At 41.7% G+C, this 23,448-nt stretch overlaps 1 protein-coding gene across 1 annotated transcript; it reads left to right on the plus strand.

The window, feature by feature from the left end:
- Positions 1 to 1,262: 1,262 nt before the first annotated feature.
- Positions 1,263 to 22,591, plus strand: LOC109891804 (protein Wnt-11). The gene is made up of 6 exons (XM_031826623.1): positions 1,263 to 1,459; positions 2,914 to 3,109; positions 4,712 to 4,956; positions 6,372 to 6,649; positions 13,031 to 13,323; positions 21,489 to 22,591. Exons 2-6 carry the CDS (start codon positions 3,027 to 3,029, stop codon positions 21,661 to 21,663), a joined length of 1,074 nt encoding a protein of 357 aa, XP_031682483.1. The 5' UTR covers positions 1,263 to 1,459; positions 2,914 to 3,026; the 3' UTR covers positions 21,664 to 22,591.
- The last annotated feature ends 857 nt before the right edge of the window (positions 22,592 to 23,448 follow it).

Consider the following 23,448-nt stretch of genomic DNA (forward strand, 5'->3'; position numbering starts at 1 on the left):
TAATAGAAAATGCATATGGCGATGCATGGGAACATTCACTGATATTAAAACACAGAAACTATAAGGAAATAGTTACCTGCCTTGCTTGTAAAATTATTAATAAGGTGACCATGGTGGAATCATTATATGCATGAAACATTTTCAGTACGCCCCTGTTTTTGTTTATTATTATTGAATATATTATTGAATATATTTAACAAAACTCAGCATATTCAAGTTGTTTTAATGCATAGACGATGCTAATAATAAAACAACAGGCCCATTATGGTAATAGCATAATACTAAAAATTAAAATAATCATCATCATCATCATATATTATTGGGCCTATTAGGCTGAGCTCCTTGCCATCCAGGATATCTATATCAGGCGGTGTGGTGGGAAGGCCCGGGAAATCGTTAAAGACTAACCTCCCAGGCCATAGACTATTCTCTCTGCTTCCGCACGGCAAGCGGTACCGGTGCATCAAGTCTGGACAGCTTCTATCCCCAAGCAATAAGACTTATAAATAGTTAACAAAATAGCTACACGGACTATCTGAGTTAACCTTGTATCGTTATTGACCTTTTGTTTTAGTTTTGTACTCTGTCTATGCACACTCACAGGGCCCTACACACTTACACAACATCTGTTCACTCACACATAATATGCACATACGTTTGTACAGACTCTACACACACGGACAGTCATTCACATACAAGCTGCTGCTACTCTGTTAATCTTATATAATGTTGCCTTTTCACCTTACCTATACATACAGTATTTACTGCAGTATCCCTGCACATTGTAAATATGGTATTGGAACAGACTCTGCAGTATGCTTACTTACTTACTTATTGTGTTTTTCATATTTCGTCTTATTTCTCATGTGTTTTTTTCTAGTATTACATTGTTATTTATTATTGCATTGTCGGGTTTTGAATTTGCAAGAAAGGCATTTCACTGTACTTGTGTATGTGACATTAAAACTTGAAACTATTCGTGGTTTCTATTATATATTCAACTATTATCATTATTGTGAGCATTAGTGTTGGGGGCAACCTAGAAAATAAAACTGCGAAAAATATATAACAAAAACTATAGCGCCACTGGTTAAAATTATCTAACATGTAGAGCAAGATTGGACAATGACAGTGTGGGTATCTTACGTCTCTCCTTGGAAGTCCAAATTCAACCCGCTTTGTTATGCTAATTGTGCCTGACATCACCAGCGAGATCAAAGCGGCGCAGGAGTACTTATGAGTTGAGGCTGCCCCATTGCCATGAGTCCAACACATTCCGCAGCGAGAGGCACTGCACGCTGAATAACCTGCGAGAGAGAAGAGGTAGCCACTGTTGCTGGGGAGTAAACGATGCTTACTTCTTTGGATTCATTTGAATTGCGAAATTGTGGATTTATACGAATTTGTGGAGGATATTGAATTCAAAAGGATATTACACTGACACGAATCATCATTAAAGGTGAGGAGCAATGGTCTAGTTTCATGACATGACTATCAAAGTCTAAAGTTATCGATGACATGCTTATTTTCAGAGTTTGAAAGCTTTTAATTGGTTGAACACGAACTAGGCTATTTCAAAGATTAGGCTACTATATATCTGATTTGAGTTTGGATAGATAATATCCAAGATATTTTCGAATAAGGACTCGAGTGTAGGCTGCCTTATTAACTTGAACGTGACTCAAACTACATTTTAAGAGTAACTTTATTTACCTATTGTTCCCACTGCGACTGAATAGAGGTAGAAGGCTATAATAACAAGGAGACAGCTTCAAACATGCATATGGAGGGGAATTTGAAAGAGAACGATGTGGAATAAAGTTCCAATGTTTAGGTTTAGTGGCTGATACGGCTATATTATACAACGGGAATTTAATAGATATTCGTTGAAGGTGATCATGGGGAAACCTATTCATTTCATTGACAGTTTCACCCCACACAAAATACCAAAGTAACCTCTGCATGCATAGAGGGGTTTCCCTCGCATAAACCCAATGCACCTTATATAAAATGGGAGATCGGGGCAAATGGAACTACCACAACTTTAAGGTTTTTTGAAGAAATGTTAAATATCTTTAAATGTTGAATAAATGTAAATGTAAAATCGGATATTCTTATCTAAACGGATTGCCTGCTGATAGTTGATTGCTTGCTAACCGTTATACCACATGTGCTGTAGCTGACATGTCCAAAGGGTCTGATGTTGTGCTCCTGTACAGCGTAGCCAATTTAGATCACAATTCGCAACATGTAATACATTAGGCTATAGGTTTGTATTACCCACATGGTTAGAGATGCTTAGGAAGATTTGCAACATGGTGAAAATAGAGTCAAATAATAGTGTTATTATACTGTCTTATTATTTGTGTTGATGAGACGTATTATGCAACTATTATTTCCACTTTAAATATCACTATAATCAGTGAGATTAGTGTTTTGTTTAAGGCATAAAATTAAAGTTATTTTCAAAGAGCTTCCTTATCATCACAAGACAATTAAAAACCCTATCTGATGGAGGTAATGCCCTGTACAAGTACAACCGTGTCTGCTGTAGGGTAGTGTGCGCTGCTGGTGTTGCCATCCACTGATCACATTACTATCTGAAATGTATCTGAAGTTAAGCAGAAAATACAATTCAGTTTGTGTGTGTGTGTGGGGGGGGGGAGGGGATCTGTCAACTCTCAATAGCCCCTGCAGTGAGTGTTGTTGCACCAGTGGGAAGGATGAGCACAAGAGTTCCACAATTAATACATTTCTTGAAATAGGGTTTTAGATTTCTCTATGACTTTTCCACTATACATAAGAAATGTGGCAGTGAACAAAACCATTATAGCATAGATTATCTTTTGACATTTTGCTTTGAATAGTGTGGAGTGTTCCTTTAATGGTGTATTTTTGTATTCCACCAAACAGGGGAAAGAGGGGGAGACGGTGTCATGGCAGTTGACTTGTGATTGCACCTATAAGAGCCTAAAAGTCAACAGCCACCTGCATTACTGTCATCTCTAAGTTGGAACACTATCATTATGAAGAAAACGTCTAACACCCTCCCACTCTGTCTGCTTACCATTCTGCTGCTGTCCCAGATCTGCTCCGGCATCAAATGGCTGTAAGGAACTTTTATGTTGTCTTTTATGTGTGTGCATTCTTCCTTTTGCTTTACTGTTTATTGTGGCTTGTGTTGTGCATAGGCAGCAAAACAGAAGCTGGGGCTCTCCAAGTCCTTCTTGTTTCCTACTGTATTTATTCTAAACCTGCAGAAAATTATAATATAACTTTATTGTCCATCTGAGGATGAACATTTGCCACATTTTCTGCCGGTAAACTAAAAGAAAGGCTGTGCGTTATTTCAGTCCGGGTTCTCAATTTGTCCCCTGATGAATGTTAATGAGAAGATTTGAATGGGAATTATGGAGTGAAAAAGGAATACTCTGTTATAACAGAGTACTCGAAAGCAACAAGCAGCTTGTGTGTTAAACATCAGTATAACCAAGAGTGACATCATTTGGAAGTTCTTCCCTTAGATATACATATTCCTCATTGACTTTGGTACATATTTTTCTTTGGTTCATAGATTGATTGACATTTTATGCCTGTACATGATTTGGGATGTTTTCTTTTACCATCTGTAGCATCTGAAACCTATGAGTGAGTTGTTGTAAGATTTCTATAGGCTATAACAGTCGAACAGCAAATGTGCCTCAGAGAGAGAGATGGAGATTGCATGACATTGTGCTAAATCCTATAGTAGAAAGGATCTCTCCCAGCCTTGATATTTCTACGGGGCCTGGATGTGAACCAGATGCGGCCATAAACACCTGTGAGCTCTGGGTTACCACGAGCACAGGGGAGTCTGTCACAACTTATCGTTGGGCATGGAGTGGCCACTCCCCTCACTCCTAATCCGAAACAGGCCATAGTGCAGGAGGCACTGGCTGGTTCTCACGGAACTCTCTCTTCCTCGCAGTGCTGCTACAAGACATAGAAAACAGAGTCAGACACTGACTGACCAGGTTCTCTGGTGGTTTTTCTATGAACTAATCTTCTGTTCTGTCTATGTGCAAATCAAGTATGTGTGCCCCCCTTTTAGATTTCGTAATCAGATGATTTATGCCGAACAAAATTCTCGGTAGAATGCAATCCTTTTAACAATGAAGAATGTAAATGATGATAGATGGATAGATGTAGTGCTGTCAGTTAGATCTGGGTCAGGGTTTTTGCCTATGATGAATTCATAATTTGGCATGTTCTGGAACCTCCTCTGCTGAACTAAATCAGGAGAATAGTCTGATGCCAAGCTGTGGTCTGTTATGTTTTACCTGTTCGTGACTTCTTGAGAGATTTTCATTGGCATCCTCTCTCTGGTATTTTTGTATCTTCCAAGTCAAGTGGTACGAATGCCAAAAATGTTAAAAGTTCCAACAGTTCTGATAATCTGTTTGATTGGTTCAAAACATGTTTGAAGCGCAATGGTTCAGTATGTATCATAACTATAGTTATGGGCCTAAAAATGTATGTATGTTAGAAGTGAGAAAATGACTTTTAACTCTGGCATCGGCTTTTGCATTCATAAAATCATGTCATATTTCATATAAAAAACGTGAAATATTTTGATCTTGGAATTTTTCAGATGACATTTTTGCAGTATAGAAACCTCTGAGTTGAAGCCATCATAATGAAGTACTTATAATTACGTCTGTTTCTGTTCCAGGGCCCTATCTCACACGCCCACGTCCCTACACATCAACCAGACCCAACACTGCAAGCTGCTGCCCGGCCTGGTGTCGTCACAAGCCCAACTGTGTCGGAGCAACCTGGAGCTCATGCAGACCATCATCGCCGCAGCCCGCGAGGTCAAGAAGACCTGCCAGAAGACCTTCGCTGACATGCGCTGGAACTGTTCTTCTATTGAAATCCCCAGTGACTCCTCGAGGTATCGACCGGACCTTGACAGAGGTAGGCCTACTGGTCACAATCTAGGGGAGACAAAACCCGTGAGACAACAAACCCCAGTCTCCCCTACTGTTTATGGTGCTGTGAGATCAATTGATTGAAATGGTGGTGTGAGATCCATTGTGCTAGGTGTGCAACCCAAACGTTTTTTTCAATAGAACTAGGAGTGATCATCTCAGACCAAATTATCAGCACAGTAGAAACTCTGTGTCCTTGGTGGGATTCAAAAAGCTAATTCAAGTGTTGCAGGAGATCATTTACAAGCGAGAGTTTAAAGCCTTAATCATCGTCCTTGGGGGTCTTTTGTGCTCTGAGGGCAGAGCAGACTGGGCCAAGCAAAGGCAACCATTCTTCTTTGTGTCCCCTTGAAAGAAAGAAAATAGTCCTTTATCACTCTAGCCACCCACCTCCCTAATATCCGTGCTACAAAGTCCTTCTCTTTATGTTCCAAGTACTTGATGTGGTTGTCTTCATAGCTTAACAGTGCCTTGACTCTCTTTTGTGGCACAATAGATTCCATTCTTCATGTGAGAGATAGTATTGAGTTTGACAGTGACTATTAGAAGGGATCTAGACATCTTTTTTTTGTGACAACTCATCCTTCTCAGTTTTAAATCCCTTTTATGTCACACATTACTACCTACATGCATCTGGTTTTCTATAGTACTGCAAAATGTTAAATATTATCAGCGAACTCAACTGAACATACGTCGTATGAATAGGCAGGCTCTTAGTTGCTCCTTCCAGTACAAAGCATTAGTAATGTATACAGTACATGCCTACAGATTTTGATCGATCATTGTCTCATTATATGCACACTCCTTTCAGTGATTTGTCTGAGAGTCTTTCCATGTTCTGTACTTCTACTTTGATGGGTTTATTTACATTGCCAAAGGGATCTTTGCTGAGCCAGGCAGAGCCAATGTCAGTTCCAGTTTGACTGAGTTGGGGTGAAGATATATATATATATATATATAAAACACAACAAAGAGCTGGCTCCTAACAACAAAGATTTAAGGAGATAGCTCCACGATGATACGCCTCAGGAGAAGACAAGCTCCATCTGTCAACTGTTAGACCAGTCTTGAGAAGCCACTGGCCAATAATAAACTAGTGGTCTTCTTCATACAGGGATGTTTTTGTGGTCTGGCTGGTTCTTCCTGTCTCCCACCTCCATCGTCCAGCATTGACATATCTGCCCTCTGTGTGTACACACTTCATCACCTACATTAGATCCATATGATCCACTCCGGCTGTATAACCATATCTGTCCAGTGACTATCTGATGTTACTCTTACTGAGGTTTCACTTGGCAAACTGTTCAATGATACAATAGATAAAGGTTAGATTCTACTACAAAAAGTATACTCATTGATGTATTTTCCCTCACTCAAAAGGCCTGGTCTTGTTCCAAACAGGCACGAGGGAGTCAGCATTTGTGTATGCCCTGTCTGCGGCGGCCATCAGCCACACCATAGCGCAGGCGTGCACGTCGGGGGACCTGCGCCTGTGTTCATGCGGCCCCATCCCCGGGGAGATCCCTGAGCCGGGCTACCGCTGGGGCGGATGTGCAGACAACCTGCACTATGGCCTGGTCATGGGCTCCAAGTTCTCTGATGCCCCAATGAAGATGAAGAAGGCAGGCTCCCACGCCAACAAGCTGATGCATCTGCACAACAGTGAAGTGGGGAGACAGGTACAAAGTAATCTTATTATCACAGATCACTGATGACTTACTGTTCATTCTATGTAGTAGTATTCAGAGGTGGGACGGCAGGGTAGCCTGGTGGTTAGATCATTGGACTAGTAACCGAAAGGTTGCAAGTTCATATCTCAGACAAGGTACAAATCTGTCGTTCTGCCCCTGAACAGGCAGTTAACCCACTGCCGTCATTGAAAATAAGAATTTCTTCTTAACTGATTTGCCTAGTTAAATAAAGGTAAATTAAAAGTCACTATTATTTGAGTCACGAGCAAGTCACAAGATCTGAGTCTCAAGTCGAACGAGTCGAGTCTTCGAGTCAAATCTAATTCATGCTTTCCAAGAACAATTCAAGTCGAGTCAAGTCACATGTTTTTTCAAGTCAAGTCTCAAGTCAAGTATAAAAATAAAACCTATACATGCAATGACTGTTTATTGAGGCTTCCAGACAGCCCTTTTCATTATTTTGTCTATAACACATTTTGAATATGTTATAACATACTTTGCAACTAATTCAAACTAATTCATAATGTAAGTCAATTATACATTTCAAGCCGTTTTGACATACCAAAAGAACAGTAGCTAGGCCTATGCTAGTAATTTATGACTGATGCCCCATTGCTGGTGAGCTTGCAAAGTAAACAGTTCATATTTTTGATCACCAAACAATATTTGGAGCTAGATATATATTTATGGCAATATTTTCTTCCTAGCTAGCTTAGCGGTTCTCAAACGTTTTGACCTGCAAGATCCCAAAAAGAGTTGTTTAAATGCTTGCGACCCACACACACACATGCCCGAGGCACATACGCTAACACGTGCACATAATCGCTGCGCAAATGTAGCCTGTCATTACAGCCATTACAACCATTCCTGTTAGCAGCCAATAACAACTAGGGATATTATGTCACTTCTCTGGAGTCCAGGGCAAGCAAAATACTGCCTACCTGTAAAAAGTGGAGGTTGCAGGATCGTCTGGAAAGCATTGTCTGTCTGCACTGCACGCTTAGTGCTTTACTTTGGAGGGCCGCCTGCCTGCCGAATGCTCGTTGACACCTGAACTGGGTAGCCCTTTTCTTTTTCACAAATACCGTAATTAAGTCGCCAGAATATGTTACATTTTCATCCCATAATATTGAAGGCAGTGCGATGTTATAGCAAGCCTTAAACATGATATAGCCAGTAGCCACCCAAATTAGGACTATCTGAAATATGAACATGTTCAATGAAATCGGCAGGTAGCCTATTATTGTTCTGGCAAAGATGCCTCTGTGGTTGATTTCTAAACTGTATATTATATGGATGAATAATATAAACGTAGACATACTGTGCTTTTGTCAGGCAAAACTGGAGAAAAGTTATTTCTGGTCACTTATCTCTGGATATGCGCGCTCGCCTTTGTGCGTCAATGCTGATGACTGGTCATTGGTCAACAATCAAGACCTGTAACTTTTTGGTTCTGAAGCACAGATGAGATGTTTTTGAGACAATCTTTTGGTATAATACTGTAGAGTAGGTCTATATTAGAAACCAGATCAAACAGGCAAAGGTATATATACACAATATATAAAATATAATATATATGCATGTGTAGCCTATTAAAATACGTATGAAAAATATGTATTTTTCCCATTCAGCTTTATACTCGCGACCTCCCAAAACGCTCTCACTTTGAGAACCACTGTGCTAGCTCTTCCGACCTGTGTTGATTAACAGTTTGCTGGTCCCATTCATTAACCAATCTGTTGCACGTTCTGCGTAGCTGCGGCTACTGTCTCTGGCTGCTTGGAGAGTAAATCCACAGAGACTCAGTGCCACAAAATGAGTGAAAACATTTTACAAACCTAGCCAGATCATTTCAAGTCATCCGTCTCAAGTCAACGTCGAGTCACAAGTCTTAACTCTTGTGTGGTGTTCATGTTTTTGTTATTCACCCAATGAATGGACCCACAATATTATTGGGTTTTTAAAACAATACAGCCATAACAATTTACATAAAAATACTTAATACTTAGATGTTGACTTAAATAAATTACAAGCAATATAGACAGCATACATATTTTTAAAAAGCGCTATTTGTTGTTTAAAAAAAATAAAATGGCATTTTTGTTAACAGAAATCTATTTTTATCAAGACACGGGTGGAATAAATCATGTTTATCTTAAACAAATATAAATTAAACAAAGTTTTCATCACTATTGATGTTTATTGCTTTGAACTGAACAAATTGAAAGGACACATTTTTCAGTATTTTATGGAAATGATAAATGAGCCCCATTGAACACAAGTTAAGGCCGGTCTACACACCACATGAGGGACAGAGTTTTACTGTGTGTGTGTAGCAAATGTATTTCTTGCTCTTGATGGATTTGTACTGTGTCTTCCTGTCCTTCTTCCACACACATTGCAGCGCTTCTTCTTGTTACTACCGGCTGCAATCTACAAGGATGAAAACACAGTTCAGGAATTTGACTAACATCTCACTCACTCACATATATAGTTACAGCAGGTCAAGGTAGGAGAGTCAGACACACATGCAACAACATCACTCACACTTCCGGTATTGGAGTTGTTAGTTCTGTGTTTTGGACGGATGGGGCACCAGCATCCTCCTCCTGAATCATCCTCACGATGGCTGCAGAAGCTGGGGTCATTGGGATATGTTGCCTCCTCTAGATTTGAGGTCTTACCAATGCTGCCCAGCTCCTCGAGAAAGAGACGTCTTCTCTTCAGCTTCCCTCTGTTCCAATCTGGGTTCAACGCCATCCAGATGACAAACGCGTTGTAAGCCGAGATGTTGAAGAATATCACAAGGGGCTCTTCTTTTGCAGCTGTAACCAGCTTGTTTAAATTGTCCACCCCTCCTTTTGTGGCATTGTAATCCATTATGATTTCTGTTTTTTGTTGTTCCTGGCCACAGATTCTCCCATCCCTATGTAGCACAAGTACCACATTTTTGCCTTTCTTTGGCACGTAGGACACTAGGGACGTGTCGGCCTGAGGTGGGAATTCTGGCTTGTTTTTTCATACGGTTCCTACCATCGTCAGCTTCCTCTTGAGGAACTCCTGTCCCAGCTTGTGCGAAGTAAAAAAGTTATCGCATGTGATGTTGTGTCCACCGAGTCCCTGTGTCACATCCAGGACAACCCGCATCCCTTGGTTCTTCTCAGGGGCTCCTCCATCTGGCTTCCCTGTATACACTTGCAAGTTCCACGCATATAAGAAGCATCACAAGCAGTCCAGATCTTGACTCAATATTTTGCAGGTTTAGACTGTATGTACTGCCTGAAGGGGCAGCAGCCCCTAAATGGCATAAGCTGCTCATCAACAGTAACGTTGGGCCCAGGGTTGTAAAACAGGAGAAGGCGGTCCACCCACGTGTCCCACACTGACCTGATTGCAGCTAGCTTGTCTCTCTGCACTGACCTGATTGCAGCTAGCTTGTCTCTCTGCCGCTGAGCTGGTCTGGTGGCTCAGTTATCGAAAGCGGATAATCCTGGAAATAATGTGTACATTTTCCAGAGACATTGTTGCACGGAAATGTTATCTGTTAGTTTCTGCATTCCACAGGGATTCTGCGGATTTCCCATTGGATCTAAAAATGTAAATTAGTTTTGTCCATCTCCTTCCATCTCTCTCCAAAAACACACCTGCCCTCCAAATTAGTGTCCAGAATGATTTTCTGGGTGGTGTCTGGGATGAACAGTTCAAAAGAAGACTTTATGTCCTGCACATGAGTAACCGCCATCCGCGTCAGCCCTGGTTGCATCCGTATCACATTGGCAGCCATGCGGGGTTGCTCATTCTTTTGGCAAGAAGACCATTCAATGTCACCATTTTTTTTACATCTATATTTCTCCTCCTGCAGGCTGCTGACGAGCTGGTTTCCCACGGGCTGGCTGCTGATGGGCTGGTTCTGGGGCTGGCTGAGGGTCAATTTCATCCTCTTCTTCCAACTCACTGTCAGACTTTGAATTGACAGAGACTTAATCCTCAAATTCTGAAATGTCTTCATCTTCCAAAGTGGAAGATGCTCCTTCCGCACTACTGTAGCTTCTCTCTCTGCAAAAAATGTTTCTAAGGCCCTCTGAGCAGAGATTTTGCCATACTGATTGATTGTGGTAAGGAGCTACAATGTATCAGACTAATGTATTATAATAACATTGTGCAGGTTCCCGCAAGACATTGTGTAGTTTCAGACACTACAAATGGTAAAGAGTGCGAGAATAGCGGGATACAGGCAGACAGGCAGGGAGAGAGCCAGGTTAGGAGGAGGAAGACAGCGTGAAGGCACACACTTAACCTTTTGGTTGAATTTTTACTTGTTTTCACCTACACATACACTTTTCCACACTTTTATTACCCTCGGGTCCAGTGGACCCGAACACCACATATGTAATAAAAATGTGTAGGGCGGTGCACAGTGTGCACTCAATGAAAAGTTGTTATTTTACATGTTCTTCATATAACATTGAAAATGGGTCCCACAGATCCCGAACACCACACAAGGGTTAAGGCTAGTAGTAGTAGTAGTAGTAGTAACAGTAGTAGTTTGGCTTGAAAGATGGATATATGGATGACTATTTGAGCATACAGTCCATTCGGAAAGTATTCAGACCCCTTGAGTTTTTCCACATTTTGTTACATTACAGCCTTATCCTAAAATAGATTAAATCATGTCTTCCCTCATCAATCTACACACAATAACCCATAATGAAAAAGCGAGAAAACCCCCCTGAAATATAACATTTACAGAAGTATTCAGACCCTTTACTCAGTACTTTGTTAAAGCACCTTCTCTGCAGATCCTCTCAAGCTCTGTCAGGTTGGATGGGGAGCGTCGCTGCACAGCTATTTTCAGGTCTCTCCAGAGATGTTTGATCGGGTTCAAGTCCAGGCTGGGCCACTCAAGGTCATTCAGAGACTCCTGCATTGTCTTGGCTGTGTGCTTAGGGTCGTTGTCCTATTGGAAGGTGAACCTTCACCCCAGTCTGAGGTCCTGAGCGCTCTGGAGCATGTTTTCATCAAGGATTTCTATGTATTTTGCTCTGTTCATCTTCCCCTCGATCCTGACTAGTTTCCCAGTCCCTGCTACTGAAAAACATCCCAACAACATCATGCTTCCGTCACCATGCTTCACCGTAGGAATGGTGCCAGGTTCCCTCCATACGTGACACTTGGTATTCAGGCCAAAGAGTTCAATCTTGGTTTCATCAGACCAGAGAATCTTGCTTCTCATGGTCTGAGAGTCCTTTAGGTGTCCCTTGGCAAACCCCTAGCGGGCTTTCATGTGCCTTTTAGGAGGAGTGAGTTCCATCTGGCCACTCGACCATAAAGGCCTGATTAGTGGGGCGGAAGGGTAGCCTAGTGGTTAGAGCATTGGACTAATAACCGGAAGGTTTCAAGTTCAAACCCCCGAGCTGACACGGTACAAATCTGTCAATCTGCCCCTGAACAGGCAGTTAACCCACTGTTCCTAGGCCGTCATTGAAAATAAGAATTTGTTCTTAACTGACTTGCCTGGTAAAATAAATAAAAAAGTGGAGTGCTACAGAAATGGTTGTCCTTCTGGAAGGTTCTCCCATCTCCACAGAGGAACGCTGGAGCTCTGTCAGAGTGACCATCTGGTTCTTGGTCACCTCCTTTCCCTTCTCCCCCGATTGCTCAGTTTTGCCGGGCAGCCAGCTCTAGGAAGAGTCTTGGTGGTTCCAAACTTGCAGCCTTGTATTTAAGAATGATGGAGGCCAGTTTGTTCTTGGGGACCTTCAATGCTTCAGAAATATTTTGGTACCCTTCCCCAGATCTGTGCCTTGATACAATCTTGTCTCTGAGCTCTACGGACAATTCCTTCAGCCTCATGGCTTGGTTTTTGCTCTGAAATGCCCTGTCAACTGTGGGACCTTATATAGACAGGTGTGTGCCTTTCCAAATCATGTCCAGTCAATTGAATTTACTACACGTGGACTCCAATCAAGTTGTAGAAGCCTCTCAAGGATGATCAATGGAAACAGGATGCACCTTACTTCAATTTCGAGTCTCATAGCAAAGGGTCTGAATACTTCTGCAAATAAGGTATTTCTGTTTTTATTTTTTATTTTTTTTCAAACATTTCTAAAAACCTGTTTTTGCTTTCTATTTATGGGGTATTGTGTGTAGATTAATGAAGGAAAAAACTATTTAATACATTTTAGAATAAGGCTGTAATGTAACAAAATATGTAAAATGTTAAGGGGTCTGAATACTTTCCGAATGCACTGTATATAGCTCTTTTCAGGGCCTATTACTGTACATCAATCCCTTTGTGCAATCTTTGACATATTTTCTGCTATAGCATTAGCCTCAATAGTAACAGTGTTTTACGTTCACGTCCTCCAGGCCCTGAGAGATGCGCTGGTGATGAAGTGTAAGTGTCACGGTGTGTCTGGCTCCTGCTCCATACGGACCTGCTGGAGAGGCCTGCAGGACCTGAAGGACATCGCCATTGACCTGAAGACCAAGTACCTGTCAGCCACTAAGGTGGTGCACAGACCCATGGGTACGCGCAAACAGCTGGTCCCCAAGGACATTGACATCAGGCCCGTCAGAGAGAACGAACTGGTCTACCTGCAGAGCTCTCCGGACTTCTGTGCCAAGAACGACAAGCTGGGTTCCGTCGGCACCCAGGACAGGTGAGACTGTTACAGGAACTGTGTGTGTGTGTGTGTGTGTGTGTGTGTGTGTGTGTGTGTGTGTGTGTGTGTGTGTGTGTGTGTGTGTGTGTGTGTGTGTGTGTGTGTGTGTGTGTGTGTGCGCGTGTGTGTGTATGTGTATGTATGTGTGTATTTGAGGAAGCTACATTAAGGCAGCTATATACAATTTGAAATATTACATGACATTACATTTCATAACACTTTTCACAACACATTAAGTGTGTGCCCTCAGGCCACTAATCCATGTGTATGAGCCCTATTCTGAGCCAATTGAAATTTTCTAATGTTATATTAATAACTCTATTGTCCCATTGAATGCAAATGTTATCGAAAATGGAATCAAACACTTCATGAGAGCCCATGAGCTCATGTTGCACAACATTTCTATAGGCTATGCAATTATGAGAGAAAACAGAGTGATGGCTATATTTATTTCTCAACTTTCCTAATATTAAGCAAATATTAAGCACATTGCTTATCTTTAAAACAGGAGTATAGCCGACCTGGCTGGAATGAAAATGAACTACAGGAAAGCATCCTCCATTCGCTATTTAAGTGCATAGATTCCATGTATTTTTTCCCGATGCTCCGGTTTCGATACAGGTGCCTGATAAGGGCCCATTCTATATCAAAACGAATTTCACACATATATTATTTAGTACATGTAAAGACAAGATTAAATCAAGAATAAACTGATGGGTGACAATATTAGCCTATCAATTGTGAATGATATACTACCACTTGTGACTTTTTAGAATCATAGTCAAACACCTCATGTAGCCTAGACCACAGGCCTATATGCTTTGATAAGGTTTGTATCACAACTAAAGTGGCCAAATAACTTCTTAAAATGAAGCACATTAATACTCTTTACAAGGGATGTAGAGCTTAACTGTCTTACATACAGTGGGGCAAAAAAGTATTTAGTCAGCCACCAATTGTGCAAGTTCTCCCACTTAAAAAGATGAGAGAGGCCTGTACTTTTCATCAGAGGTACACTTCAACTATGACAGACAAAATGAGAAAGAAAATCCAGAAAATCACACTGTAGGATTTTTTATGAATTTATTTGCGAATTATGGTGGAAAATAAGCATTTGGACACCTACAAACAAGCAAGATTTCTGGCTCTCACAGACCTGTAACTTCTTATTTAAGAGGCTCCTCTGTCCTCCACTCGTTACCTGTATTAATGGCACCTGTTTGAACTTGTTACCAGTATAAAAGACACCTGTCCACAACCTCAAACAGTCACACTCCAAACTCCACTATGGCCAAAACCAAAGAGCTGTCAAAGGACACCAGAAACTAAATTGTAGACCTGCACCAGGCTGGGAAGACTGAATCTGCAATAGGTAAGCAGCTTGGTTTGAAGAAATCAACTGTGGGAGCAATTATTAGGAAATGGAAGACATACAAGACCACTGATAATCTCCCTCGATCTGGGGCTCCACGCAAGATCTCACCCCGTGGGGTCAAAATGATCACATGAACGGTGAACAAAAATCCCAGAACCACACGGGGGGACCTAGTGAATGACCTGCAGAGAGCTGGGACCAAAGTAACAAAGCCTACCATCAGTAACACACTACGCCGCCAGGGACTCAAATCCTGCAGTGCCAGACGTGTCCCCTTGCTTAAGCCAGTACATGTCCAGGCCCGTCTGAGGTTTGCTAGAGAGCATTTGGATGATCCAGAAGAAGATTGGGAGAATGTCATATGGTCAGATGAAACGAAAATATAACTTTTTGGTAAAAACTCAACTCGTCGTGTTTGGAGGACAAAGAATGCTGAGTTGCATCCAAAGAACACCATACCTACTGTGAAGCATGGGGGTGGAAACATCATGCTTTGGGGCTGTTTTTCTGCAAAGGGACCAGGACGACTGATCCGTGTAAAGGAAAGAATGAATGGGGCCATGTATCGTGAGATTTTGAGTGAAAACCTCCTTCCATCAGCAAGGGCATTGAAGATGAAACTTTGCTGGGTCTTTCAGCATGACAATGATCCGAAACACACCGCCAGGGCAACGAAGGAGTGGCTTCGTAAGAAGCATTTCAAGGTCCTGGAGTGGCCTAGCCAGTCTCCAGATCTCAACCCCATAGAAAATAATTTTGTCTGTCATAGTTGAAGTGTACCTATGATGAAAATTACAGGCCTCTCTCATCTTTTTAAGTGGGAGAACCTGCACAATTGGTGGCTGACTAAATATTTTTTGCCCCACTGTACATATGCAGCGCGTGAGTTTCAAGTTTGGGGAACATAATTTTCACCATCAAAAAGCAGCTTTATAATAAAAGCATTACATGCACAATCGCCTTTGTGGTTTGGATAAGGATGCGCGCAGTTGCGACCCTGATGTGTCTGTCTTCACTTTTATCCTGTGAGAAAGACCCAATCACATGATGGAGAACCGTGTGAGTGAGATGATAGGTACTTCTGAGCAGGCAGCACTCAGGGAGAAGGGCCGCAAAAGGCATGGCTTTTTTAGGTTGCATTATGGCCACACAAAGGGAATGCCGCCGGGAAATTCGAGGCATTATCAAGTGCTTCTCAAATTGTGAATGAGAGACTGACGAAGTGTGTACAGTCTGCGCAAAAAAAACTAAGCAGAGCTCATGCCTTTCAAGCTACTTTTTTCAAATCATCATTAGAGTCGCATCATGCAGCCTTGCAATGTATTAAAAATCAAAACTTATAGCCCAAAGTTTGTAGAATATAATTGAAGTTACATTGATAACTCTAAATTAAGCATATAGGAGTACCTATTTCTTTGTTAACCGCTCAACACAGAATAGACTGTGCGCAGTCCCTCAAATTGTTTGGAGAAAATGTCCTTTCTTTTTATTCAGCTTTGTTTAATTGTATTATTCATACTATAAAATAATATAAATCATGCCACGGAATTCTAAGCAAATCTTTTCTGCTAAATGAACTAGTGTAGCCCACAGCCATATGACATAGCCAGATCAGGGCCCAACTCAGAGTATGCTATCCTGTTCTTCTGAAATAGAGTACATTTTCTTCATATCATGTTTCTTTAGAGCTGTCTGAAATAAATAATGGATTTATTGTGAAGGTGTAGGCTATATTACATGTGTTTATTAGACTTTTTAAAATGTAGATGTTCCAAAGGTCTGCATCATGTGTAGAAGCCAGTTGATGCTAAATGTGTTTATGTTAATTAACGGTCAATTACCGTGAGACCGTCAGTTATTTGCTTGACAATTACCGGCTGACGAAATTTAGCATTTTAGTCAATTAACAAGTTTGCAACTACTTACTACTTTTTAGCTACTTTGCAACTACTTAGCATGCTAGCCAACCCTTTCTCTAACCCTTACCTTAACACTTTAACCTAACTCCTAACACTTTAACCTAACTCCTAACCCTAACCTTAACCCTAACCCTAACCTTAACCCCCCCAACCCCTAGCCTAGCTAGCCTAACATTAGCCATCTATCTAACGTTAGCATTAGCCACCTAGCTAACGTTACCCACAACAAATTAGAATATGTAACATATCATATGTTTTGGAAATTCACAACATATTGTAAGAATTCCAATTCGTAACATATTGTATGAATTGCAATTCGGGAAACATATCATACGAATTGTAATTCGGAGCATATCATACCAAATGGATAAATTAATAAATACCATGAGAATTGTAACATATCATACTAATTGGAGTGTCCCGAATATACATTTACTATGTTACGTCTACCCCTGAATCCAGGTTGTAATATAGGACCTTACAAAATCATAGCTACTCTTTTTTGAAAGCTCTACATACTCGGTATGTTGGCCTGGCTCTGCCTGGTTCCTGCTTCACGCCGTGCAGCTAACATTTAGGAAATTACCATTCCTGTTTGTTTTCTCAAGCGGGGAGTTCGTCCAGGATGTTGATTTAATTAGCTGCCGCCCTCCCTGGTGGCAGGCACCATTTTGTTTTGAGAATCCCTGATAAAGCAAGTGGTCCCTGAGATTGGCCTGTCTGTGGTATGTCTGAGCACGTGTCACTGCCATGCCCATTGTGACTCGTGCCCTTGTGTTGCTATCAGACAGGGGTGAGTAATGTGGTTATTCTTAGAGCCTGAGTGCATTCAGCTGATATCGATTTGAGAGCACGACACAGAAGGAAACGGGTTAAGATTAAACAAGATTCTCTCTATTCATCTGAAGGTATTCATTAGGAAATACACGTTGCATGTTGTCGGTCGGACCACTGTGAGAACTTAGTGGAAAGTAAGAGGTATTTTCTTTGTCTGGGGTAAAGGCCAGATACAGTTGAATTCGGAAGTTTACATACACCTTAGCCAAATACATTTAAACTCAGTTTTCACAATTCCTGACATTTAATCCTAGTAAAAATTCCCAGTCTTAGGTCAGTTAGGATCCCAACTTTATTTTTAGAATGTGAAATGTCAGAATAATAGTAGAGCGAATGATTTATTTCAGCTTTTATTTCTTTCATCACATTCCCAGTGGGTCAAAAGTTTACATACAACTCAATTAGTATTTGGTAGCATTGCCTTGGTAGCATTGCTAACTATAGTTTGTTAACAAGAAATTTGTGGAGTGGTTGAAAAACAAGTTTTCATGGTAACTTGGGTCAAACGTTTCAAGTTTCCCACAATAAGTTGGGTGAATTTTGGCCCATTCCTCCTGACAGAGCTGGTGTAACTGAGTCAGGTTTGTAGGCCTCTTTGCTCGCACACACTTTTTTTTTCAATGTTTTTTTGTTGTTGAATTTTACCCCCTTTTCTCCACAATTTTGTGGTATCCAATTGTTGTAGTAGCTACTATCTTGTCTCATCGCTACAATTCCCTTACGGGCTCGGGAGAGACGAAGGTTGAAAGTCATGCGTCCTCCGATACACAACCCAACCAAGCCGCACTGCTTCTTAACACAGCGCGCATCCAACCCGGAAGCCAACCGCACCAATGTGTCGGAGGACACACCGTGCACCTGGCAACCTTAGTTAGCGCGCACTGCGCCCAGCCCACCACAGGAGTCGCTGGTGCGCGATGAGACAAGGACATCCCTACCGACCAATCCCTCCCTAACCCGGACTACGCTAGGCCAATTGTGCGTCGCCCCACGGACCTCCCGGTCGCGGCCAGTTACGACAGGGACTCTGATGGCACAGCTGGCGCTGCAGTACAGCACCCTTAACCACTGCGCCACCCGGGAGGCCCCTTGCACACACTTTTACACTTTTACAGTTCTGTCCACAAATTTTCTATGGGATTGAGGCCAGGGCTTTGTGATGGCCACTCCAATACCTTGACTTTGTTGTCCTTAAGCCATTTTGCCACAACTTTGGAGGTATGCTTGGGGAAGACCCATTTGCAAAGCTTTATCTTCCTGACTGATGACTTGAGATGTTGCTTCAATATATCCACATAATTTTCCATTCTCAAGAGGTCATCTATTTTGTGAAGTGCACCAGTCCCTCCCTCCCACAAAACATGATGCTGCCACCCCTGTGCTTCACGGTTGGGATGGTGTTCTTCGGCTTGCAAGCCTCCCCCTTTTTTCTCTAAACATAATGGTCGTTATGGCCAAACAGTTCTATTTTTGTTTCATCAGATCAGAGGACATTTTTCCAAAAAGTACAATCTTTGTCCCCATGTGCAGTTGCAAAACCGTAGTCTGGCTTTTTTCTGGCGGTTTTGGAGCAGTGGCTTCTTCTTTCTTTTCAGGTTATGTCGATATAGGACTCGTTTTACTGTGGATATAGATACCTTTGTACCTGTTTCCTCCAGCATCTTCACAAGGTCCTTTGCTGTTGTTTTGGGATTGATTTGCACTTTTCGTACCAAAGTACGGCTCTAGGAGACAGAACGCATCTCCTTCCTCTGAGGTATGACGGCTGCGTGGTCCCATGGTGTTTATACTTGCGGAATATTGTTTGTACAGATGAACGTGGTACCTTTAGGCGTTTGGAAATTGCTCCCAAGGATGAACCAGACTTGTGGAGGTCTAAAAACAAATTCTGAGGTCTTGGCTAGTTTCTTTTGAAGGTAGGCCTGAAAATACATCCACAGGTACACCTCAAATTGACTCAAATTATGTCAATTAGCCTAACAGAAGCTTCTAAAGCCATGACATAATTTTCTGGAATTTTCAATCTGTTTAAAGGCACAGTCAACTTAGTGTATGTAAACTTCTGACCCACTGGAATTATGATACAGTAAATTATTAGTTAAATAATCTGTCTGTAAGCAGTTGTTGGAAAAATGACTTGTGTCATGCACAAAGTAGATGTCCTAACCGACTTGCCAAAACTATAGTTTGTTAACAAGAAATTTGTGGAGTGGTTGAAAAACAAGTTTTAATGACTCCAACCTAAGTGTATGTAAACTTCCGACTTCAACTGCCATCTTTGGCAGCCTAGTGGGTTTTCTTCCTTTTGTATCTTTTGCCATGGATATTCATTTTAGTAGCGTAGCTAAATCTCTGCTGGGCTGCAGAAGATGTATGACAAATTTCAGTAAGGAGTAGGGTTCAGGGCTCTTGGAGCTGGAAATGCGGAACATTGAAAACAATTCATGCAAATGTCTCTTTAGGCCACTTAACAGATAACCTGAAGACATGCTCCATGTCAGGTGCAGTCACAGTGCTCCATGCATCTGCTGTCCCCAACCTGATAAGGGGCCCGTAACACATGGTCTATGGCATATATTCAGTGCTTTACGCTGAGTCACAAGGCATCACCAGCCTCCTGGTGTCGTGTGGTGTGTGTTTCAACGAGGGTCCCAGGGGTCTGGGGGATGTTTTAACCGCACCTCCCCATCACATGGCCTCAGCACCATCCACCTCACTCCCACGATCCCTAGCCCCTCCACAAGGGATAGTGCACTTTGTTTGACCCTGACGGAGCCGTGTTCAATGGTACACACTTCAGGGTGGCCTTATCTGTGTTTACCCTTCAAGTGAGTTCTAATCTCGCTACTCCTCGCCTTAGATATTTTTGACCCCGTTGATAATACCTGGAGTGTAATAGCAGTAAACATATGTAGTCTACTTCTTAGTAAAGGATAGAAATGTTGGAAGCCTCCTTCTGTAGAAAGCTGTCCAGTGATATACCTTGTAGCAACATTCCTTGTGGGGTTAGAATGTGTTCTGTATTAATAAGAAATGCATAACAAGTTAAACCTCAATAACATCCCCAGAGCTGAGGGATGATCAGTATCTCAAAGGCAACAAGAGCTGTGGGTCTCACGAGGGACGGCACCATCGAAGGATGTTTTAGTTCAGAATTGGATTAGTAGCTCTGACTGTGAGACACACAGCTGTGTGAGAGCGATGTGGAGTTTACAGATGGTCATGTGCTTTTGATCCATTAACTTTACACCAGGCACCAGACTGAAAGGTCAGATTTTCTCTGACAAAACATCTGTGTAGAGCTATTGTTAATTGGCCTGTCCCAAAGGCCACTATTGTAATGAGTCTGTCCTACTTTTCCAAATGACTCTAACTTCCCTCCCGCCCCTCCACCCATTCCCTCCTCGTCCCTTCTCTGTGTCAGCAGGCTTCAGCCATCCTCTCAGTGTCTCTGTCTCTCACCAAGCTGGCCATTAACACTCTGGTATTATAAAACAATGCAATTATGTGGAGCGAGAGTGGGTTAAATAGAGGGAGGGCTCCCGTGTGTATTCACTGTGATTTATGATACGGCTATTCTCTGCTCACTTAAGATGCCCCCAGGCTTAAGAAAGGGTCCCAAGCGAAGCATTCGGTGCCCTAAGACAAAACACAAGGGGAAAATGTTTGGGTGAATGCACAATAAGCATTCATCAAGCTCCCCCTTTTAGAGACATTTGTTAGGCTTGAGATGGTTTCGGAATTGTCCAAAACATTGGACAAAACGTTTTGGGGTTGATCTTTGAGAGAGGAACTCTTCTAAGGTCAATGGGGTTGTTTGAGGGGGGAATCTATTAGGGAGACTGGGTTTATGTGTATGTAAATGTTTTAGGGACCTTGAGGGCTTTCCATAAACCACAATGTATTACCAGTGTGTAGAATGGTTTGTTTTTCTCTCATTTGTTTGGGGGCAGAATGAGTGTCATTTAGGAATGCAAAAAGTTCTCAAACATAGTTGTAACTTTTTCCCCCTTTCTGTCTGTTCATTCCAGGCAATGCAACAAGACATCCATCGGCAGCGACAGCTGTGACATGATGTGCTGTGGGCGTGGCTACAACCCCTACACAGAGAAGCTGGTGGAGCGCTGCCACTGCAAGTACCACTGGTGCTGCTATGTCACATGTAAAAAGTGTGAGAGGATTGTGGAGAGATACGTCTGCAAATGAGTCCATGTTGTCTACTTCATCCACCCACCCACCTAACCGCCCCACGTCTATGTGCTGGGGCTACAGATAACCAAAGCACTACGTTACCAAGAAGGCTTACTTTTGTCTTAAGCTTTAGCATGTATATTTTGACAAGAAAATGTTTATTTTTGTTCATTCTTTTTAATTAAACTCTGACTCACAAGCTGGACTTAAAACCTTTTCCATTTTACGAACGCGGACACATGGGTGTTGTGACAATGCCTATTGGTTTACGTGAAGACCACCGTCCTCGAGGATTTTTTCTTTCCTTTCATAAATGTGCATTACACTTGCCGTACTCGGATATCAAATGTCTATTTTCGTATATACTTTTATTCAAATAAATGATATTGGATTTGTTTTTTGAGGAGAGAGACTGTAGTCTCCTCGTTTGCTGTTGGGGGTATACTTCCAACCTCGCTCTGATGTTGACACTCACCGTTTACTTCAGAACCATTCCACGGAATTCAAAGGGTTCTGAAGGATCCATGGTGTTTTTCCTCAAATGGTAGTCCTTTTTTCAACAGAGAAAGACACTGAAAGAAAGAGAGGGAAATCGTGCTCAACACACAAAGGGAACTTAAAGTACTTTTAGTTGTGGAACTTTTTTAGTAACTGGTGTTGAACTCTTGAGCACTGGAGCTTGACTGGGGACTCGCCTGCAGACACACAGTTCTGTGTGCATCCTCAGGATAAGGACAAAGAACTCCCAGTGTTAGAAACAGCACATTATCCCTATAATGTCTGACATGCAGGTAGTCCAAAGCCTAACACTTAGAGCATGTGAACGGAACACATCCTTTAATGCCGTGTTATGATGAACCACTCTTATGTGGCTGTACATACTGTCTTTTTGTATGCTGAATTAAAGAAAGAAATATTTATAAACTAATTATAGACTCTTTAACAAGCTCTCAATTTTTTATTTTCCCAAGACCGCAACTCATCATCATCATCATGGTGAATTTTCTTTTTGTAATTTAAAAGAAACTTGGCAAGAGAAATATGTAACCTCACAGGCTGGTGTTTTTGAAATAGACTAGCTATATTTCTTCCCCCCGAATCATTACTGTAATTAATGACATCTCAAAGTGTTAAGAAAATAACAGTTTCACACAATGACCTGTGACTGTGAGATAAATGCGCACACTTGTAATGTGTTTTAGTTTTCAATCAGAAGGCCAATTGGGATCAACCTCTCAATTACAAAAACCCTGGGAAAGTGTTTGTTTGGACATTCTTCACTGTCACAAGGGCTATTAATTATGATTCTATCATGGGTTTAGCCTAACCCTCATACAATCATCTGGATGAGAAGAGATCTTGGATTGGGCGAAACTTCCAATTAAAAAACAAGGCAACAGTAAACGTGTTGCTCCCCACCTTTCAGAATTTGAATTTTCAATCTCTTGTTATAGCGCCACTATCTGACCAATCAGTGTCATTTTGTAAACAGCGGAACTCTATGGAAAACATCATTCACCCAAGTTTCATAAAAATCTGTTTAGTGTTGTCTGAGACTAATGTACGAACGGACAGACAGAGGACAGATGGATGGTGACAGATCCACAATCCTCTCCCTGATTTCATCGTGGGAACAACAAAAATAAATCTAATTTATTTTCATACAAAGGGTAACATTTTTTTTTAGGTTGTTAGTCAAAGGAACAGATCTTGGCAGTTGGCACTCTATAAGGCAGAAGTATAACCCACTGACCAAGCCTTGTGTTGCTTTGTAGTTTTCATGATTCTGAACAGACAGAA

Source organism: Oncorhynchus kisutch, linkage group LG6, assembly GCF_002021735.2.
Source record: "Oncorhynchus kisutch isolate 150728-3 linkage group LG6, Okis_V2, whole genome shotgun sequence".
Classification (NCBI taxonomy): Eukaryota; Metazoa; Chordata; class Actinopteri; order Salmoniformes; family Salmonidae; genus Oncorhynchus; species Oncorhynchus kisutch.

What these genes read in the sequence shown, in the direction of transcription:
- LOC109891804 (XM_031826623.1), top strand. Translation starts at nt 3,027, where the DNA reads ATGAAGAAAACGTCTAACACCCTCCCACTCTGTCTGCTTACCATTCTG. An exon ending in TGCTCCGGCATCAAATGGCT is followed by an intron (nt 3,110 to 4,711) that starts GTAAGGAACTTT and finishes TTTCTGTTCCAG; the next exon opens with GGCCCTATCTCACACGCCCA. An exon ending in TCGACCGGACCTTGACAGAG is followed by an intron (nt 4,957 to 6,371) that starts GTAGGCCTACTG and finishes TGTTCCAAACAG; the next exon opens with GCACGAGGGAGTCAGCATTT.